General features: G+C 37.8%; 1 protein-coding gene across 1 annotated transcript; it reads right to left on the bottom strand.

Annotated features, from left to right (window-relative positions):
- Positions 1 to 1,979: 1,979 nt before the first annotated feature.
- Positions 1,980 to 15,179, bottom strand: vstm2lb (V-set and transmembrane domain containing 2 like b). The gene is made up of 4 exons (XM_082136247.1): positions 15,008 to 15,179; positions 7,637 to 7,803; positions 6,141 to 6,188; positions 1,980 to 3,578 (listed from the first exon to the last, which is right to left on the bottom strand). The coding sequence occupies exons 1-4, from the start codon at positions 15,105 to 15,107 to the stop codon at positions 3,246 to 3,248; spliced, it is 648 nt and encodes a 215-aa protein (XP_081992373.1). The 5' UTR covers positions 15,108 to 15,179; the 3' UTR covers positions 1,980 to 3,245.
- Positions 15,180 to 16,183: the final 1,004 nt, after the last annotated feature.

The following is a 16,183-nucleotide window of genomic DNA, read 5'->3' as shown; positions in this document are numbered from 1 at the left end:
CTTGTGACACTACCAACGTCAGTTACGTAGTTTCACTGCCATTCATAAATCCTCTCCCGTGGCCTTATGGGATAGTAAAGTGTCCATATGCACACTTCATAATCTCACCTGAAGAAGTAGCCTACGTCATCTGGGGACTTTTTGCCTGCACTGTGAATACTATACAGTAGGGAATTGTTCGATCACATAGAAATTACATATAGCTTTACTGCACCTTTAAAGCATTGGAAGTTAAGAGAGAGAGAGAGAGAGAGAGAGAGAGAGAGAGAGAGAGAGAGAGAGAGAGAGAGAGAGAGAGAGAGAGAGAGAATCTTTTGTTTCCCATTTTGCACCAGAGTTTTCATAAAGTGTTTGTATTTTATAAGTCTTCACCAGGAAATCCAATTGTTTTGGGTTACATTTTAAAAAGATGGTGCTATGTAAGACATGTATGAATAAATCATAACAGAAAGTGCTTTTCTTCTTGTGTAATTATACGGGTTTTCATTGGATAAACATTCCAAAGTCGTCATTTCATTCAACACTAGCTGACAATTGAATCACATTTATCTTCGATGCCTGAAGGTGCAAAAAGAAAACTTCCATGGACAAAAGCCCTTTTCATTGATGTAGGTTATGGTGTGTGTGTCCCTGGGTTTTAAAAGACATGATGGTGAGTAAATAATGACAGGGTTTTGATTTTGTGGTGAACTATCCTTCGAAATTATGAAGTTAATGTCATGTGAGTAGTGAATACTGACCTCTGTTGGTCAAATGGAGAAATTAATCGAAAATTAGAAATAAAGACACCAGCTCAGCTATTTCGTATCTTCATTCATTATCCTTTCCCTCCAAAACATATTAGGCGACTATTCAATATAATCGAGTATGTTATAATGCGTTTCAAAACGTCCAGCAGAACATTTTGTCACAGTTGCAGAGGCTTTTTAAACTGGGACATTAAAGGAAGGCAATTCAGACCGAACGCAATGATTGAACGAACCTTTAATTGGTCCTACACCTTCCACATACGATATACAGACCCTTTCCAAAAAATTTGAATATCATGGAAAAGTTTATTTATTTCCATAATTCCATTCAAAACGTTAAACTTCCATATATTATAGATTCAGGGCCCACAACTTAACCGATTTCAAGTATTTAGTTGTTTATTTGTACATAATGTGGGCTTCCAGCTCATAAAACCCAGGATTTCAAAAAATTTGAATATTACATGAAATCACACAGTAATTACACAGTGATACCATGGTCATTGAACCAGGTTTTGGTTCTTTTGGCAGTGTGGGCAGGTGCAAATCCTACTGGAAAATGAAGTCCGCATCTCCATAAAGCTTGTCTGCTGAAGGAAGCATGAAGTGCTCTGGAAATGTCCTGGTAGACGCTGCGTTGAGTGGACCGCACAGTGGACCAACACCAGCCGATGACATGGCTCCCAAACCAACACAGACTGTGGAAACTTCACACTGGACTTCAAGCATCTTGGATTGTGTGCCTCTCCATTCTTCCTCCAGACTCTGGGACCTTGGTTTCCAAATGAGATGCAAAATTTGCTCTCATCAGAAAAGAGGACTTTGGTCCACTGTGCTTTATTAAATCCAGAGTCAACGCAGCCGTCTACCAGGACATTTCCAGAGCACTTCATGCTTCCTTCATTTTCCAGCAGGATTTGCACCTGCCCACACTGCCAAAAGAACCATAACCTGGTTCAATGACCATGGTATCACTGTGCAATTACTGTGTGATTTCATGTAATATTCAAATTTTTTGAAATCCTGTTTCTGTGGGTTTTATGAGCTGGAAGCCCAAATTATGTACAAATAAACAACTAAATACTTGAAATCGTTTAAGTTGTGGGCCCTGAATCTATAATCTATGGAAGTTTAACGTTTTGAATGGAATTATGGAAATAAATAAACTTTTCCATGATATTCAAATTTTTTGGAAAGGGTCTGTATATGTACATTTAGACCACTTAACTTAGTGATTGCTACCAATATGTGGAGAGACTTTCAACCGGCATAACAACACATTTTCCTGGAGCAAATCACCCTTCCTTAAACTGCTTCGATATTAAAGTAATTATGTCCCTTGAAACGAGTCGCATTTGAGGGTCACTAAATGATATTTGAAAGTTTGAAACCTAAAATGCATCTGAAGAGTCCAGGTTTATCCTGAGGGTGTCAGTGTCGCTTCTTGCTAGATTCAGAGAACAGACTCATGAGACAAACACACAATACAACACACAAACATGCATCATATTTCTGAACACAAGACAATAAATCAAGACATTATAAAATACAATTGCAAATAACCCATCAGAGTTGAGCATTTCGTAATTCCTTTTAATAGGTTAAATGAGTTATTTAGGCTAACTGAAACAAGTGATGTCCTCAGAAATTACAGAAAGTTACACAACTCAAACATCTAATTCCATAAGTAACATTAAAGCAGAACTAAGTAGATATACAGAAGATGCATCATTAAAATCACTTCAACATTAGAAAACTGCAGTAGGCTACATCTGTCGAACATTAATGTAAAAGCGCATTTAGAAACAGCTCTATTATAAAACAAACACACACACACACACACACACACACACGTTGAGTTTTCATGTTTTATGGGGACTCTCCATAGACATAATGGTTTTTATACAGTACAAACTGTATATTCTGTCCCCTTACACTAAACCTTCCCCTAAACCTATATACCCATCACACAAAACTTTCTGCATTTTCACATTTTCAAAAAAACACAACTTAGTATCATTTAAAAGCTGTTTTCCTCATGGGGACCAAAATGTCCCCACAAGGAAAAGGATTTGGGATATTGCCATCTTTGTGGGGACATTTTGTAGTTTATATTGACATTCTACACAATAATGTTTTTGCTGAGCTGAGGACTTTTAAGATGATCGCTTTTCAGATTTCAACAAGTGAGTATATTCATAAGCTATTACATTGTTTAAGTCACTTTCTCAGAAACTCATACAGGTTTGACATTACATGAGGGTGAGAAAATGACATCATTCTAATTTTAATTTGAAGTATCGCTTTAAATCCACACATGCTGGTTCCTTTCCTCAAATCACAACGATGCCAGTTTAAAAGTTATTTACAACAATCAAACTAAAGCTAGGACTAATGATCTGGACAAACTCGGTCAGGACACGTGGATTGTAAAATCGGGACTGTCCTAGTTTCATCTCCACTCCTCTTTATAGTGTGCAGTTTTCATCAGGACAGTCACTGTGTCTCTGACTGGTGTTTGTTTCCCGCTCTGGTCTCGTTCCTCTCGTGGAGCTGATGATGAACCCGACGGGCCACTTCTTCCTCATCTTCCTGGATCATCTGATGGTCTTCAGGACCTGCGTCCTCATCTGATGTCTTCTTCTCTTCTTCTTTCTGCTCATTGATATGAATCTTCTGTTGTACCTGCAGATACGCCTGAACTCTGTGCCGCTGGGTTTGGCTCTCACTGAAGTCAATGACTCGACACTCGTACGTCCCCTCGTCTGATGGTTTGACGCTAGATAGACGGAGCTTATGTGAGATGTTGCTGCCGACCACTTTTACCACCTTAAAGCAGATATAAAATATAGTTATTGAACATTCACATTCAGCTAATTAAGTTTGGTAATTAAAGGGGCTGTATGTAGAGTTCAGAAACCCTTGTTATAGTGACACCGGTGGCCGTTATAGTGAACTGCAGCCAGTGACTAAAGGCCAATTTATACTTCTGCGTCGGGTGCGCGTAGAAGGTACGGCGTAGCATACGCATTGACGTGTACCATACGTCGTACCCTTCGCCGTACCCTGACGCGCACCTCCTCAAAAATGTAACTACGCGTCGCGGCGACGCGGACCGCAAGACCTGTGATTGGTCGGCTGGATAGCATTGCGTTTTCTCCTACGCATTTCCGGAATGATCTTCTGGACTCTGCACCGCCCGCCCGCCATTTTTAAATTCCGAAGATCAGTGAAGAGCCATGGAAATAGACCAAGTGACCGAGAGATTGCTTGAAGAAGTGCGGAAATACAGCCATCTGTATGACTCCTTCAGTCACCATTGCTCGTAGAAACCTAAACTCAAAACAGCCGCTAGGAATGTAAACACAGTGGAACATTAAAACCCACCCGCGCCAACTAGCGTTTTGGCGGTGTAACTGCAGAGCAACACAGACATTCGCAGAAGTATAAATGCTCACGACGGCGTCGCCTACGTGCGTATCCTACGACGTACACTACGGCGTACACTCGACGCAGAAGTATAAATTGGCCTTTACAGTTCGTGCTCACGTAATGCACAAAAGACTGAACGTGATTTAAGGCCTTAAAGGGATAGTTCGGCCAAAAATGATATTAAACCCATGATTTACTCACCCTCAAGCCGTTCGAGATGTATATGTCAATCATTTTTCAGACGAACACATTTTCAGTTATTTTAGAAAATGTCTTAGATCTTTCAGTGGTTATAATGTCAAGTTATGGGGTCCACCTCCTTCAAGTCCCAAAAATGTGCATGCATCCTTCACAAAAGTAATCCAGGGGGATAAACGAAGGCCTTCTGAGGGTAATCCGTGTGGTTTTGTCGTAAAAATATACATATTTAAAACGTTATAAATGAAAATAACCGGCTTCCGGCAACGGTCGACGCGCGTTCACGGGAGATGGATGCCGGCGTATGACGTGGGACGTAGCGTAGGAAGCGTCGTGACGTAGAACGAAGTATAGCTTAATCAAACGCTACGTCATACGCCGGCATCCATCTCCCGTGAACGCGCGTCAACCGTTGCCGGAAGCCGGTTATTTTCATTTATAACGTTTTAAATATGTATATTTTTACGACATAACCGCACGGATTACCCTCAGAAGGCCTTCGTTTATCCCCCTGGATTACTTTTGTGAAGGATGCATGCACATTTTTGGGACTTGAAGGAGGTGGACCCCATAACTTGACATTATAACCACTGAAAGATCTAAGACATTTTCTAAAATAACTGAAAATGTGTTCGTCTGAAAAATGATTGACATATACATCTCGAACGGCTTGAGGGTGAGTAAATCATGGGTTTAATATCATTTTTGGCCGAACTATCCCTTTAATATACTCATGACCAAAATCTTTTTAATTCTTTGCGTATTGCAGCGATATACAGTTATCGAACATTCAGACACGTCCACACAGCGAACAACGCTTAGATGAATCTGTAAATATGTGCTTCACGCTTTCCTCTCAATAACAGAATAAACACACAAAACTGCCAGCGGTTCAGAAATCATCTGATCATAGAGATGTGGATCTGAGATTCACCGGCATCATGATGACAGATGAGCTCATTAATATCACATGGTTATGATAGTTTGATAGTATGATAGTATATTTGAGTCTATAGATTATATGTGAGACTAGTTTTAATTAATCCATTTTCCTTGCATGACACATTGACATTACAGTATAGAATGGCTCTTTCGGCATTATCCTGAACATTGTAAGTATTAATTTCATGTGTGAATGATAGAGAGGCTCTCGGGAGCGTAACCGTCACATGCTTCGATTTTCCCGGGAAAAACGTCCAGAAACCTTCAAATAAAAATCAGTCTACAGGCTTTCATAGACAAACTGAGTCAGGGAAGGTCTCGTTTTTTAAGTGTCGTTACAAACTTCTCACACATTAGCAATAAAAAAGTGATTAATACATAAAAATTCGTACATATAGCCCCTTTAAGAAAACGTGTATTGCAGAGAGATGCAATATAATGATCATGTTTATGAGCACCGATTAATATCTATTGAAGAAATTCCTTCTCACAAGAGGTTTAATTAATGAACATAAATCAATATACAGGTATACAAAAGCACCACATAGCAGAAATTACTGTGCAGAATTACTTAAAAATTTCTTTAAAGAATAGGCAAGAGTGACTATCAGTATTTCAACAAGAAAAGCAAAACGTATTAGTTTGATCTTCTCTCTCTCTCTCTCTCTATATATATATATATAGCATCGTACAATTTCAGAATAAAGCAACATGTAATAAATCAGAAAATAATGCAACATGTAATAAATCAGAAAATAATGCATATGGAAACCTCAACATTACGTCAAATTAAGAGAAATTTCCAAATGCAAAACTCACACTTATTTTATTCGCCCCCACTGGTGTGTTTTCCTGTGGAATCACCTGTAGACACATCGACATATCAAAACTAAAGCTAAGACTGATTATCTGGACAAACTGTGTCCAACTCTGTCTCAGGACACGTCATATGGTTCGTAAAATCGGCACATGATAAAAAAAAAAATAATAAAAAAAACATAGCAACATATATTGGTTAAAATATTTCTTGTTTTTTAGAAATATTATTATACTTTATAACTTGTATTGAATAAATTATAATTATATTTATAAATATAATTTCTCCACCATCTTGGAATACCAAGGTATTAATGGTCCAAAAATCATAATACGGTACACAGGCTCCTTGGTAAAATAAAAAATATATAGTTATATTTATAACAATGTTGGGTAGAGTTTACAAAGCATTCAAAACTGTGTTACAGTGCGATTTCTTTTCTTCAGAAACAAACTGCTTGATAATCTACCAAAATCTATTTGAAAGAATAAGTATTCATCTTTAAAGCTGCAGTCCGCAGTTTTTCCTCTTTGTCGCCATCTCTGTTCGAAATCTGCAATTGCAGTTATTCCCGGAATTATCAACTTTTCGTGGGTTGTGCCTCGGCTCGGCACAGCGCGGATGAATCCAGTGTTTTGAGGAGAATGTACAGCTGTCAGTCACTGCGCCGGTGTGGATACGGTCATTCGCAATCACAGATTCTACTTTTTGGAAGTATGACCAACATAAGAGTTTTCACTGGAAAATTTCGTATGAACAAGTAACATCCACTTTTGTTCTGACCAACTAAGGGGGGAAAAGCATTGCAGTAAATCACGCCGATTAAATCTAATGATCGCTTATCATATCACGTCAAACTGTGCAAATTATACTTTGTTCTCAAATGGTTAATGTGAACAACATCAGCATTGCGTGACATTTAATGCCCTTCCGATATTATCCTTGTTTTCGCATGGGCCGGTTGCAGTCTCTTTTTTTCTCCGAAGTTCGAAGTCTTTCGCGTTTTACAACGGGGGAATCTGCAGTTGGTGATTGTCGTTTGAACCTTTCTGGATCCGCCATCAAATTGATAAGTGTAATTATATCAAGTGCTGTGAGAAAAGGCTGTAAATCTCCACCTCCAACATCCTCACACTCATAGCCGACTAGCCGAGACTCTTCTTTATGTGGACAGATGTGACTTTATGTGGACAGATGTGACGGAATGTGGACAGATGTGACGGAATGTGGACAGATGTGACGGAATGACGCAAAGACATGCTTGAATTTCCCACGGAAATCCACCAGTACCACTGGAATTAGAAACATTATTACAAGCTTACCGTTTTGAATCGAGCTACGGCAAGCAGAGAGTTTTGAACACTGGCTGGTTATGTACTTGCTCAAAAATTTATTTTGTATAATTTTTAACCCAAAAAACCTACGGACTGCTGCTTTAATAGATGAAAACAACGTAAAAACATTCGAACAAATCAAAGGTGAGTTTGCTTCTTTCCTGATTGGTTGTGGACGCGTGCGGCTCCGCCCAGTCTCGGCTGTGTCTGGTGTACCACCACTGGATCTCCAAAGAGACTGAGGATGAAGAAGCTCCTCTGAAGGAGCAGGACATCTCCACGTCATCTCCAGCCCGAGACACCACGTCACGAGGAACCTCGGTGAAAAGAGCTGAAGAGAAAGAGATTACAACTATTATTAGTCATCCTGCTCTCTATAGATATAGTCGTACTGGTTCTGCGAATCTCTTCACACAGATGCTTTCAGTCGTGTGTGTGAGTGTGTGCATGTGTGTGTTTAGAGGTCTGACAGTCCAAAGCTCAAGAAAACTAATTGCAAACAGGACTGGAGATAATTAAGCAGATACATTTGAGGACAAACAATATAATTAATTCATTAGTATAAAACACACACACACACACACACACACACACACACACACACACACACACACACACACACACACACACACACACACACACACACACACACACACAGTCTGATGGCCTAAAGGGACTCTGCCGTTCTCCATTTCTTCATTCAATTCTACTATTTATTTCTCACTGGACTATTGTTCATGTCTTTCAAATAAGTGAATATTAATCGATAAACTTCCCGTATATTCATACTTTGACTGAAAAGGCAATGAAAGTTGTAAACTGCGGTGAATTGTATATATAGGTACGCTTTTGGTATTTGCAAAAACGTATGTAGATGCGAAAAATAAATAATATAAAATAATTAAGGAATAACAATCACAGACAATTAACCCCAAGATGTTGAGCACAGCATTTATTTCAAGATTTGCATTTTTATTTGCTTAGAAATGCTAGGGGACATTTTTCACTATATTTGCCTGGACCACAAAACCAGTCACATGGAGTAATTATATGAAATCATATGAAAACAACTATTGAAAATCTGAAATCTGAGGGTGCAAAAAAATCTAAACATTGAGAAAATCTTCTTTAAAGTTGTCCATTAATGTTGGCGATTGTGCTGCATTCACTCACAAAAATAAATGTTTTATATATTTACGGTAGGAAATTTACAAAATATCTTCATGGAACATGATCTTTACTTAATATCCTAATGATTTTTGGTATAAAAGAAAAATCTATAATTTTGACCCATACAATATTGGCTATTGCCAAAAATATACCAGTGCGACTCGTGACTGGTTTTGTGATCCAGGGTCACATGGCATAAAAAAATCTTTGAAGATCTTTGATATCCTGGTAAAAAAAAAAAAAAGCAGTGATCTGAAACTACTGCACTCAACAAACCTCAAGATAGCACATTTTGAGTCTGTGCAACATTAGTAACACACACACACACACACACACACACACACACACACACACACACACACACTGTCAACATCTTTTCCCTTTGCATCTTTGTAATTACTCCCTGATTTCTGCTCTTTGTCTCTGTAATGAGAGTGTACAGTGTGACCATCTGTTGTCTTTGTTTGGAGAGAGAAAGACAGTTTCTCTGGTCATTAATATGCACAGTCTCTATTCGGCTGGTATAAAGGTTATTACCCAGAGTCTAAGATGGAGCAGCGTTACAGTCTGAGAGCTGATCTGACCAGTGCTAACACTCATATTTAACAGATCGTGACTGAAAAAGCTGTATATGCTCATCAGACCCAGAGCATTTACAGGATCACCAGTGGCAGAAGTTACAGTCATCTCTCTTTAAACGGGTTATAAGCACTGCACATCTTCACACTGATTTTTTGATTGATCTTTTTGTCACTCAAATGGGATTTATGAATTTCCAATGCAAGTGAAAATATGTCTCTTTCTTCTCTCTATTTCTCCTCTGCTCTGCTGTAGCTCGAGTCGTTTCCTAATCTAGCTTTCTAATAAACCTGGCATTGTATACAACAAATATTTTTGGCTCTGTGACAAATTGCTTATGTTCCTCTATGGATAAAAGCGCCCTGATAAATGTAAATGCACATTTTCTTTATGTGCGAAATACATGAACGACCTAAAATGTGCAAAATACAACCAGAGAACTACAAGTTCTTCTGCATTCAGCAAAAACATTTTTCATTTAGAACAGCTGCATTTGATTTTAGTTTTTTCCTTATAAACTGTATATTTTATTTTGTTGATGTATCCTTTTTGCATAATTTTTTATACTGTATATCATGTATAATATTTGGTATTTTTCTTTTCCTCTTACCTTGAGAATCTACCTTTAAATAAACTATATTCACATAAAATTACTATTATAATTATATTTTTTTATAGTGAAAAATGCAAGGTAACTTTAAAAAAAATAAAAAAATATTTAAATATAGCATGATCATTTTTTGAATATTTAAGTAATATTACATGAGCAAGAGGAATAACAGCATGCTTGTAATGCTTTAGAAATCATCCTGTATCCTTGCCCTGACTGATTTCCCAGGAATATTCCCTCGGATCTGTTGGGATGTTCCTTGTTCTTCATGGTGACGTTTTTTCCATGGAAATGCACTTACGTAATTTAATGTGTTTAATTGCATGCTAGCGCAATCAAATCAAGTTAATTACGCATTCAATAATTGTATTATTTTTAATGAATTCAGTGAAAATTACATTTTAACTCAAATATTACAGGCTACATTGTTCTGCGTTAAATACATAATTGCTCTCTAACCCAAAGGCTGAATGCTTGTTATTTGTGCGTGCTTTATTTCTTACCGTATTTGATAAATTAAGAAATCTGTGAGAATATTGTGAGAAGTCACAGTTAAAGACTGCATGTAGAGTGCCTATACACAGTAGCTGTTAGTATAATGTGTATTTTAGGATGACAGGAACACTGTATTGACCAATCAGAATTACCGTGGACTAAAACTCAGTGTCTGAAACCTAGCAGCCTTGCTTACCATTCTGTCAATGACTTAATAGGCAGCGTTTGCATGAAGGCACCGACTAAACTGCTTCAAAAACTGGCGACAAAGGCATATTTAAACTTTGGATTCTGACATGCATTGTGGCCTTCCTATCTCTGTATATGGCGATGTTTTTTAGATTTCAGATACAGCCAGCTTTAAAAACCTCATTTAGCCATTAGGGCTTTTACTGCACCATCATTTATATGGCAAAAATAGTTTTTGCGTACATATGAGGGGAGCATGTCTATGTTCCCACAGCCCTATGTTCCCACAGTTGTGTGTACCAGCACAAGCACTAAAACCTACCCTTCATAGGGGACATAGTTAAATGAGAGAACATAGGACTGTGGGAACATATGGTTGTGGGAACATAGGGCCTAATTTTCAAAATTTTCAGTGAAAAAAAAATTTCTTAGAAATGTGGGAACATAGGGCTGTGGGAACATAGGGCTGACCCCCATATGGGAGACGCAGTTTTCGCGTTCATATGATACGCACTTTATGGCGTGTAATACGCACGCACTCCACACTCCTAATCCTACCCAAGGGTTTACAGTGTGTATCATTTGCACGCAAAAACAATTTTTGGTGTATAAATGGCACGAGAAATCAAATTCGTGCTATAGATACGCACTTTCATGAGATCGTGTTGGAATGACATGCAATGTTACAATAGATCTCTCTACCGACAGAAAAGTTAGCATTAACTATACGGCAATTCTCAAAAGGTGTACCACTGAATGACAGAAGTGAGTGTGAAGGCAAAGAAAAAGAAATAATAAATGACAAATAAGAAAGCTGCAGACACCAGCATGATATTTGTTCCCTCGCCTCAACAAAGGGTTCATGGTTTAATCTCAGCTGGAGGAAGACCTCCACACAGATGAAGACAGACAGCATAGGTCACGAAACCCCCTGTAGTCATTATTAAACCAGCTCATGCTGACCTGAGAAACGGAGACAAATCACAGCTGGTCATGATATGGCAAAGTCTGTCAAGCAAATGCGCCCATGTTTCACTATGCCGGCTTTAAAATGGAAATGATGTTAGTTTTGATTAAATATTCCAATTAAGAACATTTGTTCGTGTTTGTCTGAGTGCTGCACTAACTTCTGCAATGATAAACTGACAATTTATCAGATATATTCCAGCTGTGTCTTCATTTTTTCTTTCTCTAATTAAAATGGTTGAATATGATTGTGATTTTAACAGTAAAAGACTGTAAAAAGGCTACAGTGAAAAACTGTTAATTGGTTAACAGAAAGTTTCCTTACTATATACGGTAAATAACTGTGATAGATCTAATGGTACATTTAATGTTAGTTTACTGTAAAATACCATTAAATTTACAGTTTTTGGAAGTGAAAACGAACAAATCATTGTGTAATTTACAGTAAAAAAAAAACGTAAATTGACATTCCCACAATTCCCTGCGTGACACTTCACATTTGATGTATTTTTGTTAAAATAACTATGTTTCTTCATAGTTTTCTTAGTTTTTTTCTAATCAGTTATGTACATTAGGGTTTTATGTTACATTTAATGTTGTTAAATTAATGTTTATTGCATTTTTTTTATTTCATGTGTGTTACCATGATGGTGTTTAATGCTTGTGTGCACCTTCTATTTATATTAGTATTGACTTTCTTGTGGAAGAACTGCTTGTGATGAGATTTAATTGATCATGTGATTCTCATTACTGCTGTGATTGGTGGTTGTCAGTGTATATGGTACAAAACAGATATTAATACTTCAACAGGTTGGTAAATTAACATTATATCAGATAATGAAATACAGTTTATTACTGTAAAGTTTTTTTTTTAGTTTTTTTTATTAGTTTTTTTACACAGTGTAGTCAACTTATGTTTTTCAATATACTCAATATAGCTTTACAGAAGGCTAACATGATGGGAAATCTATTTCCTGTAACTAACAAAAGCCAGTTTCAAAATGACATCATCATACAGAAAATCTTTTTTGAAGGAATCAAGCAAGGTCAAACGATTTGATGAATTCTGTGATGTTTTGTGGCCGCTACAGTTACTTCCTTAAAGCAGAACATGAGAGTGGATTTTCACAGAACTCATCAGATCGTTCACTCAGCTTGTGCACTTCACTGAAACACAAGACCACAGATTTGAGGACTAACTTTAACTTTTAATTGACTCCCAGTGGAGAGGCTGGTAATCTAACCTGAGAGATTCAAGGCATTAGCCGATCAATAATCCGCTCATTCACAGCTCTCTCGTTTATATTGATCAAAGACAGATTAACAGATCAAAAATACACAGCATTAATCACACAACACAGGAGAACAAAGCAGGGGAAGCACAGTTACAAAACCCTGAGCGTGACTGAATTACTGTAAAAGATGGCCATGAAACTATTTCCATTCAAGGAAATTCCTGCCCACTGTTCTTTTTACACAATTGAAAACTGAGAACAGAATGAAAACTATGGTCATTTTGCAAGTGATGAAATTGAATCTGTCTGTTCAATACTGACTGTACTGTCAATATTCAATATATCTACATCAGTTGCCATGACTCAAAGGTCCACTGAAGTGCCTAAACACGCAGCATTCTTCAGTGTGTGTATGTAAAGTCCACTGAAACAGGAAACAGCTCCTCCCCTTTTTTAAAATAACCAATAGCGTTTAGTTTATATCACCGCTCAGCCAGAGCCGCTGAGCTCGAGTCGTGAAAGCCACAGTTTCCTCCTAATCTCAAACTTCTCCTCCATATCGCTTTAAAATATAGTATTCTGTGCAGAACTCAGTCGGGTCCGATACGTTTTCTGGTCTGTGGCGACTCGATCGTACGATCCGCTCTGTGTGTCGTGTCTCTGGACCGGAGCTGTGGCGGATCGTGTGACACTGACGTGAAACCAGACTTTATTCGCCCCAATGGAAAGCATATTACACTGTCTGAATCATTCCCTATCCCCTATATAGTGCACTATGTGCCATTCACCATGTAGAAAATAATAAATGTGTGAACAAGTGACCGATTTCAGCCGCAGATTCAGCGTCTATTTATGATGTAGGGGGCGGAGCTTCAGATTCTGGAGAGCATTTGATTGGACAGAAAATCTGATGAGAAGCTGAAGTGCAGAGTGATGTCATCAAAATCATTGATCCATATTGGCGGGACTGAGACTGTACATTTTTAATTATCTTCTAAATGTGAATTTTGTCATTGTTTTGGAGCACACTAGCTTATAGATAACAGTAAAGCTAACATATTCATACTAAAAGCCAAAAATCTGATTTCATGGGGACTTTAAGCATCAGTTCAATGTCTAGACACTAGCTGTCGGAAAAAGGAAAACTGGGAATTTTGTGCTGCTCATGCCCATCATGTCACAACATTAGCGTCAGAGGAATTCCCATGAAGGCTTGGAGAAGACGACCGTGGAAAACCCTTAGATCTTACACTTTATTTTCTGTCCAGCTGCTTACATCCTTGCAGGACTGCAATTCAGTTATGTTTGGATTAAATTCGACTTAAGACATATTGAATGAGTCTTAATTCTGTTTATGTCTGTTTGAAATTATAGATCAAAATATAGTTGAATATTTGTCGTTTCCACTGTTGGTGCGTGTTGCCAATGGACCCTGCCATTAATAGAAGCTTTTTATCTAAATATAAACAGTTAAACATGTGGATGTAAATTAGCAATGTTGCTTTAATCCGGCTTATTTACATTTTGTATTTTAAAAATGTTCATTAACATGCATTGTAAAAAAAAAAATTATGAAACACAAAACATCAAACAAAAAATGTAAAATGTAAAAGAAAACACAAAAATATTTAACCATTGTTTTTAACACTAAATGCATATATATATATTCAAACTTTCATTTACAGTAGTTGACTCGTCTTAATGAATGCCAGCATGGTTTTATTAATTTGATTCCCATACAAAAATTACAATAATGTGATTTTGGTTTTGAGGAGATGATTTACAAAAATTATTCTATTTAAGGCAGCTTTAACTAGGTGTAACCATCACACAAAGCACTGCTAGAAAAAGTCAATTTAGGCTAAATGGTATTTTAAATCAATAATAATAGCCTATTTTATAGTTACTGTGATATATTTGACAATTTGCCCCAGTCTATGTTTTAATTTGGTTTGAGTTTAAACTGCTTCATGACCTATTTCAGCTAATATCATCTATCATAAAACATATTTTCTTTCCTAAGAAACTTTATATCAGCTGTTCATAAGAAACTTTCAAAAACAATGGTTTCAATCTCTATTCATAAATGTTGAGTTAAACACTTCATTAAATCAACAACAGAAGCGCAAAACTAAGTAAGCTGTCTATCCAGACAGGATATATGAGCGTTCTGAATCACTCCACGCATGTATGATGCCCCAGAAACGCAATCTAGGTTGGCAGCTCATTCGAGACACATCCCACGACACTCAATCCCGTTTCATTAGTTCCCGTTCCTCACTCACGCCTACCGTTTCCAGATACGTGGTTGTCCACCACCAAATTCGCGCTGATTTGGGCATAAATTCCCACCGAGTGTAAAATCCACAGCATCTCTCCAAACGAGCCCATGTCTGCTCTATACACTCATCAGATTTTCCAGTGAACCGGCAGCGGAGCGCGCGCGTGTGTCGGGCGAGTGGGCGTCGGTGTCCCGGAGCGCGGAGGAACACACGCGGAGGGGCGCGTGTGTGTGATGAGGTCAGGTGAATTATCAATTAGGCGGAGGGATATAAACTGCTCGCACTATCAGGTATGAGACTGGTGCATTGAAAGTCACCTTCTAAATGTGCAAACTAAACATTTCCACAATTATTGCTCCGGAACACGAAGACTTTTCATTCAATAGTGTTGCATGATGAACAGATGATCAGTCATCATTTGTACGTTTTGCACTTGCAGTTTTGGCTAGTGGCCTTCTACAAACCATATGGTGTGTTAAAGTCATGTTGGAAAGAGTTGAACGCAACTTTCTTTAACCTAGGTGGCATGTCAGTGAGACAATATGGCGGACACAATAGATTCAGCGTCTACATAGACAGTAAATTTGTTGAAATGCAATGATTATTTTTTCCATAGCTGTGTTGCATGTACACAGTATGATTGTACAATTACGATACATAGCGATTAAATTTACAGCACCATCATAAGTTGAATAAACCTTTTAAAAAACAAAACACAAAACACGGCTGTTGCACATTCTTTATTCATCATGTTATAGAAGTAGATTAAAAAACCCTTGCTAAAGATTTTGACTTGAACGCACCAGATGTAGTAATTATGACTTCCCAACTTTGTAAATATGAGCTTCCCTGGAGGACTTGATTAGATCCAGTTAGATTTATTATATCTGAGGGGCTGTTTACATGACAACTAAAATGTTTTCTGTTTTGGCCGTTCATTTACACGATAACGGCGTTTTGGGTGCCTGAAAACGCAAACTGTTGAAATGTTTTTTGAGAACAATACCTCATCGTCTCCATGTAAACTACAAAAACACAATTCATGAAAACAGGGACATCTTGCACATGTGTAGGCTATTTGTGTCCAGTCTATAGGCGTGTAGCATTTCTTCACATCACCATCTACTGGCACACAGCACATCGCCAACTACTGGCCTGGCAGCAGAATACAGCGTTTCTAGTTGC

Source organism: Leuciscus leuciscus (genome assembly GCF_965113295.1).
Source record: "Leuciscus leuciscus genome assembly, chromosome: 14".
NCBI lineage: Eukaryota > Metazoa > Chordata > Actinopteri > Cypriniformes > Leuciscidae > Leuciscus > Leuciscus leuciscus.
The sequence above is the reverse complement of the archived record's forward strand: the minus strand, read 5'-3'. Positions and strand labels throughout refer to the sequence as shown.